A 19,989-nucleotide genomic window follows, 5' to 3' on the forward strand; every position below is an offset into this window, starting at 1 on the left:
TACAGTTGGCTTACAGATTTAGATCACCAGGTTTGAACTCTTGTTAGATAGTGTCCCAAAAGTCTTAGTGAAGTTTTAAGCTGTAAAAACTTTAAAAAAGAATAAATTTTATAAGTTAACTGTGCTACTATAGGATGGGGGAAATGTGATCTAATATTAGTAGTTCTTATGGCCTTATAGCTAGCATTTCTATAGTACTTGAAGCTTTGCCAAGTGAAGCATATGTGCCATCTCTTGATCCTTAGATGAAGCCTGCAAGGTGGTTGTTATTATTATTTCCATTTTACAGGGGGGAAAACCCACCTGAGCGTGAAAGCACGTAAGAAGTGGATGAGGTGGGTTTTCATCTCAGGTCTCTTCTGACTCCAAGTCCATCACTCTTTTCTATAGCCTCGAATAAGGACCTTAATATAGTATGATAGCTTAAAAAAATCAGTGCTCTCTTTTTTGGTCTATACCTTTGGTTTCCTTAATGTACTGTAACGATTGGAATAACGCCACCTGCTGGATACTTACTGTAGAAGAGTTCTGCCCATGAAGGGAAGGTCTTTGAGGGCAAGACCAGGAGTCAGGAAGTGACGCGGGCTAGTGGGAGGAGGAAGGAAGAGACGGGCGCTGACTCTGGGTTTTTTTTTCCTGGGGACGCTGGCGGAGAAGGGAGCTAGGAATGTGCTCTCCCTTTAATAGATAGAAATCTAGGCCTTTCTCTCTCTCTTTACCAAATTCTTATTCTCCTTAATAAATGCTTAAAAGTCTAACTCTTGCTAAAGCTTATAATTTATTGGCGACCACTCATTAGATATTTTAGACAGTTTAGCTAGAATTTTAACCCTTAACAGATGGCGACCACGAAGGGATTCGAACCCTCAATCTCCTCTTTCTCTTGTGAAAATGAAGGATATAATATAAGATATTAACTTATAGTCTTCCTAGTGATTGTAATTAAAAAAAGGCGTATTTGTGTGAGAGAGGTGTAGGACTTAGGGACTAATTTAGTCCAAGAAGAGTGCACAATTATTGTCCTTCCGCTTTCATCATTAGACACTTGGGATGTAATGTATTATCACATCAGGCTTTCTGTAAACTTTTTTCCTTTCACTGCTTCTCACTCTGTTATGAAGTGATATTGCTTCTAACCTTCTCCTCCTTTATAAGATTTTGGAAATGGATTTAAACCCTAATATGGTGTTTGATTAGTTGATCTACAAGGACATTTTTGGCTCTCAGTATATGATCATGAAAAATTCTGAATGATTAATGAAAGCATGTTCGAGGAGTTCATAATAAAGAGATATCATTTCAGCTAGGGAAAGCTTTGGGAAGGAGGTGAGATCTGAGCTGGACTTGTATGTATTGTTAGGATTTAAGTAGATAGAGTAGAGTAGGGAGTTCACATTCAATATATGAGATGATATGAATGAGTATGGAGGTTGGGAAGATGAAGATGGAGTGAAGGTTTAGTGAAGTCAAAGGTAACAGGACTAGAAAGAGGAATTGAAGTTAAGATAGTAGAGGGTCTTGAAATACCAGGGTGAGGAGTCTGGACTCAATTCAGTGGGCAATGGAAAGGCAGAATCTTCTTGAATAGGGAATGGCATCCTAAATGCTTTTGGGAAAGATGAGGATCGTGATTTCATATCAGGAATCAACATGAGATCCTATCTGATCTAAGTTGCCCTTGTCTTACAGAAATGTAAACTGATATATGTCCCTGGTCACACAAGTTGTGACTGTCAGAAAGGGGATTTGACATAAGGAAAATTTCTCCTCATTTTTAGTCCAAGAGCTCCTTGAGAGCCCAGGCTGTTTTATTTTGTTTCTTTACATTTATATTCCCCTAGTTTAGCACAATACTTGGAACATAGTAAGTGCTTAATAAATGCTTGTTGCCTTGTTTACTTGACACGGGCCCTCTAATTATAGAACCACTGCCGTTTCCATTTTGGCAGCCTGATTAATCTGCTGGGTCCATAGAATAAATTGGAGATAGATGTATTGATTTGGGATATATTTGAGTAATTGAAGTTTGAAGTTATAAGAGTATGATTTAGGATGGTGGTAGTAGGAATAGAAAGGAAGGAACATTTATGACACATTATGAAGGAAGCCTTAAGACGTTTGATAATCGGCTATTAAATATTGGTGGTGGGGAGAAAAAGTCAAAGATAACCATAGGGTTTTGAGCTCTCTATTAGATTGTGTTCTCCAGTGGTTGATCTTAAACTCCATGAGGGTAAGGACAGTTATTTTGTATTCCCAGTAGTGCTGACTCCCAGGTGATGAATTTTATTTAGCCGATTGTTAAATTGTCTGCTAAGATAAAGAGGATTTGTTGTCTGTGTTGCTTGTAGAAGTGCCCATGCCAATCAAATAACCACTTAGATAATAAAACCACAATTATATAGCCAATTGGCAAAGTATCTTTTCTTGGAGCTAATTTGAATATTTGAAATTATTTTTTGATAATCATACTGCAAAAGCATATACATGACAATCCTTTTTCAGCTTTTAAAAAATAAGTATTGAAGACTGATAGTATATGTATACGTATTACATAAACATATGTGTGGGTATATATACATTTTCTTTCTTCTTTTTTTTTTTTCTTTTTTAGTGAGGCAATTGGGGTTAAGTGACTTGCCCAGGGTCACACAGCTAGTAAGTGTATTAAGTGTCTGAGGCTGGATTTGAACTCAGGTACTCCTGACTCCAAGGCCGGTGCTCTATCCACTGCACCATCTAGCTGCCCCCATACATTTTCATTACCACCTTATGAAATATGTGTATCTGAAAATACCACAAGATTTTGACTATTGCATCACATTTCTTTTGGAAGAAATTGTTCTGTTCTTAATATCAGATATCAAGTTGATCATCTATCCTTTTAAACCCTTTAGCATATTTTCCTTCTTTCATTTTAGTTATTTCTCCTTTTATGTCTACTTTTTGCTTTTAGATATTGGAAATGTTAAAAAACTGAGATTAATTTACTTTAACACAATCTGATAGTCCACCCAACATACTGAAAAATTTGGCAGTTACATGGTACGCTTCCATGTGTCCTAGAAGGAAGTACATGATTTAGGAAGTAAGTTTCCAAGAATTATGGCAGTTTTTTGATCAATGTAACCATTTAGGCATCCAGACAGACTTGATTGTTAGTTCCAAAGCAGATAGTATATGTTTTGATTCTATATTCCATTTTTTTTAGCTTAATTTTCTTCTTAGCACCATGCCTAGAGCATAGTAGGCTTTATTTTGGTGGGGCAATGAGGGTTAAGTGACTTGTCCAGGGTTACACAGCTAGTAAGTGTCAAGTGGCTGAAGCCAGATTTGAACTCAGGTCCTCCTGAATCTAGGGCTGGTGCTTTATCCACTGTGCCACCTAGCCACCCCAAATTTATTTTTTCCTTACAATTTTAAATAAAATTTTCAAATGCTTAAGTAACTCTTAGTTATGTTAATATGATTAAATTATTACAAAGTGCATGAAAACTGAATGTACAGACTTGTCACCTGGTAACAGACCCAGGGACCATAGCAACAAGTTGAAATGTCTGAGAACATCATCAAATATTAAAGCGTGATTTTTTTGAGCAATGGCTGTGTACTTTCAGTTGTATTCTGTACATTGGTAAGGTACTAATAATGGAATAGCTAATAATAATAGGTGGCCAGTAAAGTAGAACATCTCATTAGGTAAACTAAACGTGTTAATTTTCTTGAAAGCTAAGGACTAGCTAGGTTAGAGTATACTTAGGGTTTCTCTACTCTGACAAGGTTGTCTCCACTTAGGGAGCTCTCATATAGGACTTGGCCAGGTTCCCCATAAGGATTCTGGACTTCATGAACCCATTCAGAAGATGTAAGGTAGGGGGCAGTTAATTCTAAACCCATATTAATTGACATAAGTTAAGACTCAAGATCATGGTATGCAAATAGCCCTAGTTATATTTGCTTTTCCTAGCAAGAGTGATCTCATATGTAGGTGTTGATACTTTTTCAGTTTCTATACAAAATCATACTTTGCAAACAAGTTTTCTAGCATTTGATTTTTTCATTGATAAGCATTTCCCTCAGAATTGCCAGTGAAGAACCATGCTCCGACTGCCATATTTAATTCTTCCAGATTCTTTCATTGCAGTTATTATGCAATGCATTGCAGGGTTATGATTAATTATCTTTTTCATTAATCTTTATTTTCTCTGTTAATTTCTTTTCTGTTAAACTTAGAAATCTCACCTTTCCATGATTATGTGAAGTTCTGGCTGTGCCCACTTGGTAGCTTTCCTGAGGTTTTCAATGTGAGTGTGAAGTTGGGGACAGAGTACATGGGTATATGTCCAGTATCCCAGGATTCTTAATATTCCCACAAAAAAAGGATACATCAAGATGAGTGATAGAACTGTTGTTGTGACTGATTTGGTACCATTGAATGAGAGCCACAGAAAGGGAAGGGGCTGACCCCTTTCCTAGAGAGGATATAAAGCACCCAATCATATCATATGGCTTCTTCCAGTACTGAAGATCTCTCTGGGAGTTCCCTCTAGGGATGTAGATAGCAGACCATCTTTACCTAGTCAGCCTGTGTGATTCTCATCTATGTCCTCCATCTGTGTCAACTTAGGGGGTCCACTGTTTGTGCTAATGGCCTTGTTGCTTTCTGCTGATACCTACTTGTCAATCAGAATCCATCTGGAGTAGCTGGGTGGCAGGAAGAGCCGTTACCACTGGGCATGTTCTTTACTTTTGCTTCTCCTCTGCTTGTCCCCTCTTCTGGCCTTGGCTGTCCCAGACACATCTGAGATGACTGGGTAGGAAGACCAGTGAAAACACTGCCCCCTTTTCTCCTTCAATCCCTCTCCTGGCTGCACACAATCCCTTTAGGTGGCTTGACTGCTTATGCATTCTGGATGACATGGGAGCTTATTTGTTCTGGTGATAGGAAGAACCGCCAGCCCTTCCCATTTGCCCTGCATTCACACCCTACAGATTCCTGGCACTCTCATCTCCCCTCAGTGTAGCCCAGACCTTCCCAGCATCTTCATTGTTGATCCCTTAGTATTTCTGGACCTTTTTGTATGCTCTGCAGCTGGACTTCTTCTAGAGTATAAGATCTTGAAAGCAGAGGCTTTCTTTCTTATTTGTATTCTTAGTGCTTTGCCCAGTGCTTGGCATATAATACGTTTTTGAAGCAAGGTTTTCATGTATTTACTTATTCATTCATTCATTTCCAGTTTTTCAAGGTGATCAGCCCATCTTCTTTCTATCGAATAGGGTTTCTTTTTTGTATTTTGGGTGGGGCAGTGAAGGTCCATCTTTACCTACCAAAGATGGCCCAGAGTCACACAGCTAGTAAGTGTCAAGTGTCTGAGGCCGGATCTGAACTCAGGTCCTTCTGACTCCAGGGCCAATGCTCTGTCCATTGCGCCGCCTCGCTGCTCCCTATCAAATAGGTTTCTTGATGGCATCCTGTATTCCTGTTCTTCAGAATTCATCATTGGTCACTTGTTGCAGCCTGCTCATGCTCACCATGCATCTTTCTTTTGCTCTCTGTATGTTGCTTACTTTAAGTTATTTGAAAGCGATGGTCTCCAGGTCTGGCTGCCACATAGCAACATGGGTAAAAATGTATTGAGAAATGTGGACCTTTGATTTCATAGAGAGCTGGTGTTAGTAAGAACAGTCAAACCCACTCCTCTTCAACTCTGGACTCCATCTATTCTGTATGTCCAGTACAAACTTAGGCAAGTTCTACAGGGTATCTCTTTAGTAGCATATTGAAATCTGGGCAAGAGACATTCCACAGCTGCTTCATCTTTTATATATGGATGGGACAGGCCAAACTCCTTGGAGTGATTATATTTCTTACAGGAATCTTTGCTCTATCTTGAGGCTTGATGCAGTCAATAAAATGTCTTCTGTAAATAGGAGCGTTATCCACAAGGAATTCTTCCTCAGCCTGGACTCTACCTTGAAGTCCTTGAATCATCCTGAATCATCTGGCAAGCATGCAGCCCCAGTTTTGTGTCTAATCTGATGTTTAAAATCAGAACGTTGTTTAACTGGGTTATTTCTATTAATATCTTCCAAGGAATCTTGAATGATTTTGATGTATAGGAGACATTTTGCTGTAAAAGAGCTTTTTGTAGTATAATTACTGGTCATGTTGCTTTTGCTCATTACATATTTGTTGAATTGACTGTGTGGCTCTCCCCCTCCATGTACTACTTAATCATTGGTTGTTCCAAACCTCCACTTCCTATTGTCTTATCCCCGTTTTCAGCTCTTCCCCACACATGTCCTACTTCAAACTCTGCCCAACCTTTCTAGTGTGCAGTAGGTGGTGTGGCCGGTTCTTTGGAATTCTTATTCCATAATGATGAAACTTTGGTATATTACTAACCTTGTTAAACTTCACTCTCTGATTTAGCCAGAATCTTTTCTGTTCCTTACCGCATGACACTTCTGTCTCCTGTTATCCTGATCAGAAATGCATTCCTTCCTTATTTCATGGAATTATTTTCTTCTTTCAAGATACAGCTAAAGCATCCCCTTTTATATAAAGTGTTTCCTGATCCCTCAACTGCTAGTGCCTCCTTACCCCAATTCCTTTGTATTTAACTACATTGTTTTTATTTTGTATATATTTATTCTTCATATATTTATTTAAGTAAAATATCTACCCAGATAGGATATAAATGCCTAAGAGTAGAGATTTTTTTAAAAAAATCTGTATCCACAGTGACTAGCATTAGGTGTTTGCTGATTAATTGATTGATGCATTCTCCCAACTAAAGCACCTTAAATGCTCCATTTATGAAGCTAGTCGACTTTCTCCCAGAGCCTGTGAGAGCAAAAGTCACAGAATCACAGAATTTGGAAAGTTGGAAGGTACCTCAGCAGTCACCTGGTCCAGCCCATTCCCAGGAGGATTCCTCACTAAAATATATGGGACAGGTGGCTACTCAGCTTCTTGAAGACTTGAGAAGGAAAGCCAAATGTCCCATGCCGCTTTCGGACCGCTCTTTTGTTATGAAGCTTTTCCCAACATCTAGTCTTTACAGCTTTTACCTGTTGCTTTTGTTTCTGCCCTTTAGGGATAAACAGAACAAGTCTAATCATTCTTTCACATAACAGCCTTTCAGATACTTGAAGAGAGCTATCATGTTACCCACAAGTTCTCTCTTATCTAGTTAAACATCCTCTCTGCCTTGCACCAGTCTCTGTAAGATGGATACAGGCTCCTCACTATCTTGCACGCCCTCTTTTAAGTGCTGTCTAGCTTATCAATGGCTTTCTCAAAATTTTGTAGTCAAAACTGAACACAGTATTCCATAGATTATTCAAGGGTCAGGTTGAGACAGACAGTCACCTCCTTTTTCCTGGAAGCTAGGCTTCTCTTAATAGAGCCCGAGAGCACTTTAGCTTTTTTGGGTGCCGTATTTTACTGTTGAATCACTAATGCCATCCCTATCCCCAAATCTTCACAGACTTTGGTCTAACCAGCTTTTTATTTTTTTACCCAAGTTGAACATTTTGTATTCGTTTTTACTGAATTTCATTTCATTAGATTCGAATTTCAGTGTTTTAGCCTGTCAAGATCTTTTTAGATCTTACAGTGTTAGTTATACCTTCCAGCTTATTGTCAACTATAGATTTGATAAATATGCCATCTGTGCTTTTTCCCTTGTCATTGCTAAAAAACGTTAAATAGTACAGGGTCAGGCAGCACAGATTCCTGGGTTACTGCCCTGGAGATCTTCTACCAGTCTGACTCTAACTATTAGACGCTGCTCTTTAAGACCAGCCTTGTCATTAGCACTTCATCCACTTTGGTGGATTGCCATCTACTTCGCATCTATCCATATTCTTCAGGAGAATATAGCCTGAGGTATCTTCCCAAAAGCCTTGCTGAAATCTGGGTAAACTCTGGCTGCAAGAATGTCCCTGATTTAGCAGTTTAGTAACTCCTGTCATAAAAAGAAACAAAATTAGTCAGGCTTGACTTACTCTTGAGGAAGCTATGCCAGCTAAGTGTGATCATATCTTCCTTCTAGATTGTCACCAGATATCTCTTTGGTAAACTCTTCAAGATTCTTTCTAGGAATAGAAATCAAGCTCATTGGCCAATAAGACTATCTTCTCTTTTTGAAAATCATGACATTTGCTCATCTACATTTCTTTTTAAAAATCTAAGTTGGTGAATGAGTTCCCTGTGCATCCACACTGGGCTTTCTTTGGGGAGGGGGGCAGGGAGGGGGAAGAGCCTTTTCCTTCCTCATTGAGATGGTTTCCTACTCCACCTTCAGAATTTTATATTTAACTTTCTTCCATATATGCTGGGCTTGCTTCCCTTGTAGCATTTTAGTTCATGGGATTATATTTGTCCTTTCTCTAAACCCTCTGAAATCTGTTTTCCCAAATTTCTTTTCTTTCTCTTTCATAAAATCTAAAATGGAGTTGTTATTTCTCCCCAGGCTACTTAGTATTTCTACCCCAGTAACCAGTTCTTTCTATTCAGTAGAAATCAGATCCAGTGTAGAATTTCCCCTTGTTTAGTTCTTCATCTTTTAAAGTATGAAATTACTACTAAGGCAAGTCAAAAAGTTAGAAATTGCAATTTTTGACAGAGCTACAAGCAGATTTGTGGATATTTGAAGTCCTTCATTATTCGTGTATCATGCTTCTGTGCTAGTCTTAATCTTTTTCTCAAAATCTTTATGTAATTTTCTTCTTTAGTCTCTGTGTTCCCTAGTATGTGCCAGTGTTAACTCCCTGCTTTTCACCTCTGGATTTCCTTATGGGAATATGCATTCTTATTATACACTGTCACATTCCTTTTACTTTCATATTCTTATCTTACAGAGGCAACTAGGTGTCCTAGCAGACAGAGTGCTAGGACCGAAGTCAGGAAGACCTGAGTTTGAATACAGTCTCAGACACTTAATATCTGTGTGATCCTGGGCGAGTTACTTAACCACCATTTGCCTCAGTTTCCCCATCTGTAAAATGGAGTTAATAATAGTACATACCTTGTGGAGTTGCTGTGAGATCAAATGAGATAGTTTTAAAAAGTACTTAGCACAGTGAACCTGTATAAATGTTTGCCCCCATCACCACTACCACCACCATCATCATTATTTTAAAGAAATTATACCCATTCTGAACCATGGTTCAGTCATGAGTTTTTTCCCACCAAGTATTAGTGGTACATATGAGGTCAGATTTGCTCCTTTGTACCCCTTGTTTGTTGCTTAAACTTAATGTACAAACATTTGAGGCCATGTGTTTTTGTTTCCTAGGAATTTCTACCTGTCTCAATTGCTATTCTTCCTTCATTATAGCCACTCTATGCTATTTAGAGGGGGGAGGGTGAAGTGTTTGAATCTTCATAAGCTTTCTTATTCTTTCACTCTCCTTTTTCATTTGAAGTCTAGTAGATTAGATTTTTCATGACACAAAACAAATATTCTTGCTAGCCTTCTTTAAGGGGATTTTATCTCTGGTCAGGGATCTCTGTATTTTATGCTATGGTTCAAATGCCCAAGTTCCATTCTCAGATACCACCTTTTTAGCTATTTGTTTCCATCTCAAATAAAATTTTCTATTTTGTGTCCCTGCCCTTACTCTTCAACCATGAAGAAAACCAAACCTGTCAATATAATCTTCATTTTCTTGCCCAAAACTTTGTAATTTTTGGTAGTGGCATTATCATTTTTCTTCATGTGAACCATCATAAGTGGATAGTTGTCTTCCACTTTGGGGGGTGGTGTAGAGAGAGGGAGTAATATCCTTTATTGCTATTTTCACAGTGCTTTATAGTCAACAATTTGCTATGGTTGAGAATTCATGTAGATTTTTGCTTCAGAGCAGGGTTCTGTTTGTAGTTACTACTCTGTGAAGAGCTCACTTACCATATAATTTTATTTAAATTGAAAACATATCCCCTTTTCTGTTAGATTTACAAAAGGAATTTGTTGGCACAAAAACATCTACAATAGAATTTTTAAGTGGCATGGTCTAGGATAAAAGTATTAAGATCTAGCTTTGAACTTTTAAAAATGAATTAGAAGGTGGAAGTAAGTACTATGTTTGCAGAAAGTTATATAAATATATGGAGGTACAAATTGAAAGTTAAGGCTGAAAAGACTTCATAGTTAAATGCATTGTCAATATCCCAAAAGTAGTTTTCTTCAAGAGGTTTTTTTTTTCCTTACATCTTAAAGATAAAATGTATCTAAACTCCTTCATCCTCTTTCTTGGGAGTCAAAAAAATCTTTCCTTTATCTTGTTCTTTATTCTCATTGAAGCCAAAAGAGGTTTTAACTGCAGTATATTACAGTTTACATTGTTATACATGTTCCACGAACCAGCTTGCTCCCCACTTGCTTTATTATAGGCTGACAGTGGCCACTGTACTACAGCCAGAGAGATATGGGTACAGTGTTCCCTTTGATTTATTCATATGTGTAACTATGTAGCACTTCAAAAATATCTACTAATAGCTTCTGTGTTTCTCATAAAAATTGAGGGTAGGGGCAGCTAGGTGGCGCAGTGGATAAAGCATTGGATTCAGGAGGACCTGAGTTCTAATCCAGCCTAAGACACTTTATACTTACTAGCTGTGTGACCGTGGGCAAATCACTTAACCCTCATTGCCCTACCCCCCCCCCCCCCCCCAGAAAAATAGTATATAAAAACTAAAAATAAATAAAACTGAGGGTAAGTGAATTAGGCTGGACACTTTGTTGCCCCCGCTGCCTCCTTTTGGACTTGTTGGGCATAGACCTCAATTTGGTGCCATTCTTTCTGTCTTCATAGCAGTGAGCACAAAATCCTTGGGTCCATTTCATTAAGACAGTAGAATCCCAGAAAATGATGATGTGTTTGGAAAGTATAGAATTCCATAGCCTGGTGGTAGAAACAGGATATTGTTTTGCCGTTCTTTTTGATTTGTCAAATCGTGAGGTTAAATGAGAGTTGACTTACTTATTTTTTTCTTTGGGTGTTTTCAGGAGCGGTTGGATGCATTACTTGGACATACTGTATACCCTTGACAGAAGTTTTTCAGTATTGTTGCTTTCACAGAAGAATAGCTTTCTCACTTTTAAAAATTGCTTTGAAATACTTTTTAAAAAAATAAAGCCTTTAAAGGTATTTATTTTTATTCTTTTTGTCTTCACAGAATTCAGAGGTGTCTGTATTTGAGGTCAATATTCGTTTCATTGGAGGACTTCTTGCCGCATATTACCTTTCAGGACAGGAGGTAAAAGACATTAAATAATATCATTTTGCCACTTACCAAATAAAATATTTACTTAGATGTTCTGAAAAGAAAGCCGTTTTTAATACATTAAATTGCTCCAATAAAAGGATTGCTAAAGGACTGGGTGTTTGAAGGAGAGTTGTTCTTGTTAATATATTTCATAAGTAAGAAAAATAAGATAATTTTTTCCTTTTGTGGGTCTTCACAAGAAGCAGACAAATTAATCAAAGAGATTGAGTGTTGTGTTTCAGTCTGTTACAGTGTAACACAATATGAAAAAGGTGCTTTCTCTCTGTGCAGATAATTCAGAAGTCCCACTCTCATCTTTCTTCTGAGCTTCAGTCGTGTATCATCAACCACTAGGGTTAGACATCTTCCCTGTGTGTCCCAGAGATATCTCAAGCTCTTTGTGTTTCTCCCTAATTCTCTCCCTCCTCAGAACTTCCCCATTTCTGTCATGACCACTACCATTACTTCAGTCTGCTAGACTTAGAGCCTAGGAGTCACGTGGCACTCTCCACATCTAGTCAGTTTTCAGTTCCTATTAATTCTACTTCCATATATCTCTTATATTTACTTTCCCTCTTCTCATACAACCTCTGCCCCAAGTCATGCTCTTTTCATCTCTTTTAAACTATATAATAGCTTAGTAATTTAGTCTCCATGCCTTTACTTTCTCCCCTCTTTACTCCATTTTATACACAGATGTCAAAGTGATATTCTTTTTTTTTCTTTTCTTTTCTTTTTTTTTTTGTGGGGTAATGGGGTTAAGTGACTTGCCCAGGGTCACACAGCTAGTAAGTGTCAAGTGTCTGGGGCTGGATTTGAACTCAGGTCCTCCTGAATCCAGGACCAGTGCTTTATCCGCTGCGCCACCTAGCTGCCCCTCAAAGTGATATTCTTAATGTGCAAGTCTAACCATATCACTCCCCTGATCAGTAGACCCAAGTGGCATTCTGGTACCTTTTGGGATCATATACTATGGTGAGTGAGATAGTGAATTGATTTTTGGAGATTTAAAAGGATTCTTTTGCTGCAGTGCAGGTCCAGTTGAGATTGTGTATTAGATTATTAGTGAACCCAATCAGTATGGCTTTAGAATTTTCTCCAACTTGTATTCAGTAGCATGCAGATAGGAAAGAATGAGACAGATGATGAGAGTGATACAAGTTTGGGAATTGTCACAGTGTGCTTGGTGATACAGTAAGGACTCGAGTTCTTTCCAAGTATAGCCAAGTGCACATAGTTGGATTGATTCATCAAAAGGTCAAGGGAGGGAATGGTGGAAAGTGTGGCCAGTATAGGGATGATGACCTAAGAGAACCAAAAGTAGAAGGATTGGATATTACGGTAAAAATGAAGAGTAGAGTGAGTGGTGCCAAAACCTGGATAAAAGTAGAATGCCGAAAGATTTGATTAGAAAGTTCATTAACATATAAGTAGAATACTTGAGGGTGATGGCAATATTGAGGGTAGGACTCTATGTAGCTGAGATGAATGGAGGAGTAGATCATGGGAACTTGGTAGATTGAGGGACTAAGATGTTAGGGTAGTTTGAAGGGAATATCCATATGTGTAGCTGTCCCCAGATAGAGACTGTGAGCCAGGCATTGAACTTACTGAGGAAGAGAGGAGAATGTCATGGGGGTTAATAAATACTGACCACCGGGATTTGGATTGGTTGATTTAGATAGCATGAACCTCAGAGGAGGAAAGAGTGCATCGTGGCGATGGTAGAGTCAGGAAATGGCTGTGGGGAAGAAGGAATGTTTGCATTTCCCTACCGTGACTGGGAGAGGAAGGGGAGGGGGAGGAGGCGATGTGGGAAGGTAAGAGTCAAAGTGCAACAAGTACTGGAAAGAGGGTAGCCAGGTATAGTTTCTGTCTGTAACTAAGGCATGTCATGATGATCAGAAATCAATATTTCTCCCAGTGATTATGATCTTATGTTTAGTAGAAAATTTGAGGAAAATTAAGAGAAAACTTTATTAGTTTAATAAGTATTTGTAATTTAAAAATGTTTCTGTCGAGGTTTGTTGCTAAGACTTCAAGGGGCTTACTGAAGCATCACAAGAGCCAGCCAATGCTGAAAGCAACAGACCCTTTAATTTGGGGTAAGGAAGGGCAAAACCCATATGGCTTGGCTAGACACACCAGAGGGACCATGAGGGATATAACAGCTCAAAACAAAAACCAAGATGATGATGATGATAAAACAAGCCCTTGGAAGCAGGATGATCCCTTTCTTCATCCCCCCCCCCCATTCCCCCACTTCCCCCTTTTTTTTTAAAACATTTTAGGCATTAATTTCTTAAACTAGGTAATCTGATGTAGTCTGGGGCTATTGTGATAAAATAAACACAGATCCTGCTCCTTTTAGGAACTTAGAATTTAGGGGTTAAGTGCTGGCTCTGGAGTCAGGAAGACTTGAATTCAAATGTGGCCTCAGACACTTACTAGCTGTGTGACCCTGGGCAAGTCACTTCACTGCTGTTTGCCTTAATCCGCTGGAGAAGGAAATGGCAAACCCCTTCAGTATCTTTGCCAGTAAAACTCTGTGGACGGAATGGCCCCCAGGGTCATGAAGAGTTGGATACCAGTAAACACCACCACCATGAGAGGCATATAGGATATTTGCCAATCAGTGAGTAAGTCCCTTCTAGGTGCTTGGCCCCAGAGATACAAGTTCAGAGAAGGAAACAGTCTGGGTTCCCTCAAGAGCTTCAGTGGCTAAGGAAGAAGCTTCAGGCGAGGGGCAACTGCCGAGATCTGGGAGGAGAGGGACTCCGTCAGTAGGGACGTGCAGTCCAGACACGGGGCCTACAAGGGATGTGGCCGTAGATGTCCCTTCCCTTTTTATAGTGCCTCACAGGCACCCGCTGCGTTATCTCAGCTGTCTTGGGAGAGGTCAGGACAGCCATTCTTGCTGCTCCTCCAGTGAGGAAGCTGAGCCCCAGCGAGGCTGCAGAGCCCACACCAAGCCAAGCACCTCCCGAGAGATGGATGGGACTGGAAGCTAGTCATACACCTTGCAGCACTCTATGCGTGGGAGTTATCAGGTGGTTCTGTTTCCCTTTTCCCACATTGTTGGTGCCTAGATTTTCTAGATATCCAGAACCTGGGTCACCCTCACCAGAAAAGACATTGATGTGGGACTTTTAGTGGCGGATTTGGTTTCCCAATTGTTTAAGAGTATCACAATCACAGTATTCTCATTAAGTACTCCATGATATTCTCTTATATGTCAATTTATACTTTGACAGCACTTTCTGACGTATTTTTTCATTAAGGGCCTACATTGTAAGGTTTGGAGATGGAAAGAGGAGCATACACTCAGTGGAGCCAAGATGACGTGTGCAGTGGGTCTATGGACATAGATGCCATCTAGTTTTCAGGAGGAAGCCATGAGCAGCTGGGGGGATGAGGAAGGGCCTCATGTAGGAGAAGGTGGTGCTGGAGTTGAGTTTTGAAGGGCATGAGTTGTTTTAAGGCACAGAGCTGAGGAGGAGTATACAACCTAAGAATTTTCAGTAGTCATTGCACAAGTACAGAGATGGAAGACAGCATCATGTATAGAACAGGATCTGACTGGATTAAAGAGGGTGTGGAGGGGAATAATGTATAATAAGGCTGGGAAGGTAGAGTGGATCCAGGTTGTAAAGGACCTTAAATGTGAGGTGTTCAAATAGCCTGGATAACCATTAGTCAAGGATGGCATAGAGATGCTCATGTTTGTGGCTTAAACTTAATCCTCTTCTCCCTTTCACTTTTTGCAGTACACAGTAGGATTCACTGAGGCATTTTTGTTATAGGGAATGATTTTTTCACAAATAGGGATCTCACAAAGCATTTAAAAAGTTGAATAATTCAAGCAAAGAGCCCTGCTGTTGTGAACCATCTGTACTCTTACATAATGATAATATTCTTTGTAATGAGATTTTGATGGAAAACTTGGCACATAAATACAGAAATAGTTTTTGAGAAGAAGAATATAGAATAAGGTGGGATTAGTCATTGAGGAATTTTCTGGAGAGAGATGTTTGATGAGGAGGGAAGAAAAGCAGGGTCAGAGAAAAGACAAAGTAGAGGCAGGAATGAAAAAGTCATATGTGCAAACGGCATAAAGCTTGTACTTACATGACTGTAGGCTGCCCAGAGGAATAATCTGCACTGGGGGATGATCTGACCTAAAAAAGCCTTTAGGTTTAGAAAATGGCCCCTTTTAATGTTTTTAGGGGAACTAGGTAGCACCATAGTGCATAGAGTGTTGGGTTTGGAATCAAGAAGATCCATCTTCATGAGGTCAGATCTGGCCTCAGACAATTATTAGCTGTATGACTCTGGGCAAGTCCCTTAACCCTGTTTGCCTCAGTTTCTTCATCTTGAAGATGAAGAAAGAAATGGCAAATAACTCCAATACCTTTGCCAAGAAAACCTCAAATGGGCACACAGAATAGGACACTTTTTTTTTTTTTTGCAGGGCAATGAGGGTTAAGTGACTTGCCCAGGGTCACACAGCTAGTAAGTGTCAAGTGTCTGAAGCTGGATTTGAACTCAGGTACTCCTGAATCCAGGGCCAGTGCTTTACCACTGCGCCATCTAGCTGCCCCGGGACAAATTTTTAACTTAAAAATGTTTTATTCAGAATTTCTAAGAAATTTAGCTTGGTATTTATTATGTTTTCTAAAATATATCTCTATATATGGCTATATATCTAAAATATGGCTATATATATCCATTTTGGTAGTGAGCATATTATTTATTAATATTATATAGCAGTAGGGGCAGCTAGGTGGCACAGTGGATAAAGCACTGGCCGTGGAATCAGGAGGACCTGAGTTCAAATCTGGTCTGACACTTGACACCTACTAACTGTGTGACCCTGGGCAAGTCACTTAACCCTCATTGTCCCACCCAAATCTCTTTCTCTCTCTTTCTGTGTGTGTGTGTGTGTGTGTGTGTGTGTGTGTGTGTGTGTGTGTGTGTATGTATGTGTCATATAGCAGTGAAGGATTGACTGTGTTTCTCCCTAACTTCTCATGGTCTCAGGCTCTGTGGTAGAGGAAGCAGGGAGAGAGCTTCAGCATGCCAATTGGCTCAAGCAGGAGAAAAGCCTTCAGAGACCCATGTTGTTCCCGAGAGAGACAGTACATGGTTTCAGGGAGACTGAAGAGAGTTCAGAAGACCTACAAGCCAGAGCCAAGAGTGCAGCCGAGAGAGAGCTCATGGCCTTTTTTTCAAGAGTTTTTTTACTCTTTAGATAGAGGCAGGTCATTATACATTGATTAAAACTGATTGGTTACCATTATTCAGTTCCATTGGTTGACATGACTTGAGAGTGGTCTACATTAAAATGAACTCTACAGATGACATCAGGGAAAAGAATGTAAAAGACCCTCCTGAAGTGCAAAGGCAAAGTCCATTATCTTGGTTTGATCCCATTGGTCCTTCACTGAGCTAGACAAAAGAATCTATCTCCATTTCTTTTGTTCCCTTGGGTTTATCCCAATAAGGTTTCCTCAAGTACTTCAAGAACTGGACTTTCTGTAGTGTGGGGGAGAAAGACTAAGGAACTGATCTCTAGGTCTCCCCCACCCAATTTTCTCACATTATTATGTACATACTAAGTGTGAGCACTGCACAGGGTGCTATCAGGCCTCCTTTTAGATGAGACTTTTTTTTTTGGGGGGGTGAGGCAACTGGGGTTAAGTGACTTGCCCAGGGTCACACAGCCAGTAAGTGTTAAGTGTCTGAGGTCAGATTTGAACTCAGGTCCTCCTGAATCCAGGGTGGGTGCTCTATCCACTGCGCCACCTAGCTGCCCCCAGGCCTCCTTTTAAAAAGGAGAAAGTTATTTGATCTTAGAGGTTAGAATTTGTTTAAGATACCAGAAAAGGTTACTAAGGTGCTGTGCTTTAGTGATTCATTTACAAAACATAGATTGTGAAAAGGTTTATAGGGACTGGCTCTTTTATGTCAGATTCTCATCAAATGATTGCAGGGAGAATTATTAATGACATAAGTAAAAGTAGCCCTTTAACAGTGCACAGCAATGACAGGAGCAACATTACTATTGTTGGGCTTCCATACTTTCCCAGGGAATTGGAATGATTTGTTTGAGAAATACCCAGTATTTTTAACTGTATCATTGATGTAATTGAGAGGCATTCCCAGATAGTACATAGATAGCCTTAGGTTCAGGTTACCTTTGGTCAAGCCCTACCTCTGACCTGGTTTGCTGACTTTGCCTTCCTAGGAAGGCCACTTAACCTGTCAGCATCCCAGGCCACTCTCTTTAGCTAGAAGGTTCTTCTGAGCAATTGCAGATTTGAACTGGTAGAGGGAGTTTATTTGTGTATTATCTATGTGGGTCAGTGAAATCTTGGCTTGGGAACCAGAGAAGATCTATTTAGTAAAGTGAACTATTTGTTGAAATATTAAGAGGTAAATAAACTTTCTTCTTTCCACCCTTTCTTTTAAAATGGAAATTTCACAGTGTATTTACTTTTCCTCTTGGTATTTTGTATCAGAAGCTATGAATAGTTTCTGGCTTTGGAGAACAAATAACGAGGCCCTAAAAGCATACAAGAACCAACAGAACTATTTGAATGACATAATTCTAGAATTGGATTGGCAGCAAATTCCCATATCTTGTACAAGCCTAGAAACAAATTCTAATTTACACCATGGTAAATTGCTATTTTTTAAGGGAAACAAGTTATATATTAAGACAAAGGAAAAATTTATATCAGTTATACTTTCTAGCGCAGGAAAGTAAATGAGGGCTATATACCATCCTAACAAAATGTTCTTGTCTATTTTTGATTTATTTATACCATAAATGGGAAGCTTTATCATTTTCTTCCAGAACAAGGCTATTTATATTAAATATTCACAGGATAAAAAACCTCAATGATTTATTATGTTTACTGATCTTTGTCCTAAATAGAAGGCATTTCTTTTACGTGATTGTCTCTTCTCATTTTTATAATAGCTATCAAAGTGGCATCCCTTCGTGGATAAGATAACAACATAATTTCTGTGGATAAATGCACTCTGAAATCTGTCAGATAAAACAGAGAAATGGTACTTTGGCATATTTAATACCCTGGTCACAGATAATAATAAAAAAGCACCCTTCACTAGAGCACTAATATACACTATTGCCTTTGTGCAAGATGATCCTGAATATGATCTTACTGCTCTAACTTGCAAGTGCAATAGAAAGAATTTTTTTGACCTAAAAGTCTCAAATATTTACTAATCTTTGTTAGATTTAGGTGATCTTTTTCTGTCACACTATCATACAAAAGTATTTATTTGATGCAATAAATAGGTTGAGCCAAATTCTCAGCCAAAAACATTGCCAGTAAAAAGTCTTACTTCTATATTTCTCTTTTATTGCCTGATTTCCCCCTCTACTATCATACTGTTTTTCATCCCCAATTTTCTAAACAAAGAATCTGCTTTTAAATTGACTTGATTCTCCCCTTGGAAGCCTCTGGGGGAACATGATTGCTATCTTCAAGCATCTAAAGAACTGTCCCATTGAAGAGAGATTAGATTTGTTCAGGTTGATCCCTGAGGACCAAAGCAGGAATATCAGGGAGAAGCCACAGAGAGGCCAGTGAAAGTTTCATGTTAGGAAAGGCGGCTTCACATTGAGAACTCTTCCCCAAGTGGGATGATTACAATAAAGGGTGCTGGCTCAACTTCAGTGAAGGTTTTCAAGAAGAGGCTAAATAGCCACTTAGTGTGTATGCTATAGTCAGGTCAGGATTCTTTAGATACAGATGGGTCTGACTAAGTGGACACTGAAGTGCCCTCCAACTCAAAATTTCTGTGATTCTTTGTCAGAAAAAAGATGGAAGAAATGAAAAAAAGAGCTACTTTAGGGAAAAAAGAGAATTACAGAGGATTATTGAAGGCCAGTGTTTCTAGGCTGGAAGGGAAGGCTGGATACCAGGATTGATCTAGCCTTGTTAAAACAGGGGTATACTTTCCCCCTTATTTGACCTTTTTAAGCTTGCTAGGAATTAAGTAAATTCATTGTTTACAGCTTGGGGTGCAAATGAGCTTAATATTAAAAAGACTGCAGAGCTATTGGGAACATATGCATTTTAACATTAAGACATTTTAAATGTGTACTGCTATCTAATTTGTGAAAGTAAAATTTATATATTGGATGCTAACAGACTCACTTTCATCAAAATCCAATTTTTTACAAGAAGAACACTTTTGTTTTTATTGATTAAAGTAACTCAGTCACTGTAAAGATGAACATTTAAAAAAATAAAAGATCTTTTCCCACAGATAACATCTACTACATTAAAGTTGTGTACTTTATTCAGGTATTTGTCATAGTCTTGTCTTCCTGTTGTAATGATTGGAATGACGCCACCTGCTGGAGACTTACTGTAGAAAAGCTCCACGATGAAGCGAAGGTCTTTGAGGGCAAGACCAGGAGTCTTTTCTTTGGCGTCAGGAAGTGACGTCTGCTGGTGGGAGGAGGAAGGGGGAGGTGGCGCTCTGTCTCGCTCTTTTTCCTTTGGACTCTGGTGGAGAGCAGAGCTAGAAATGTGCTCTCCCTTTAATAGATAGGTGAATGTAGGCCTTTTTCTCTCTCTTTACCAAATTCTTATTCTCCTTAATAAATGCTTAAAAGCCTAACTCTTGCTAAAGCTTATAATTTATTGGCGACCACTCATTAGATATTTTAG

General features: G+C 39.1%; 1 protein-coding gene across 1 annotated transcript in view; it reads left to right on the top strand.

Moving 5' to 3' along the window:
* The window catches only part of MAN1A2 (mannosidase alpha class 1A member 2), a 241,454-nt gene that overhangs the window by 120,845 nt on the left and 100,620 nt on the right, over positions 1-19,989 (top strand). The window contains 1 exon segment of the mRNA XM_044000249.1: positions 11,189-11,269. Coding sequence (XP_043856184.1) covers positions 11,189-11,269 — 81 coding nt within the window.

The sequence above is a fragment of the Dromiciops gliroides genome, chromosome 4, assembly GCF_019393635.1.
Source record: "Dromiciops gliroides isolate mDroGli1 chromosome 4, mDroGli1.pri, whole genome shotgun sequence".
NCBI lineage: Eukaryota > Metazoa > Chordata > Mammalia > Microbiotheria > Microbiotheriidae > Dromiciops > Dromiciops gliroides.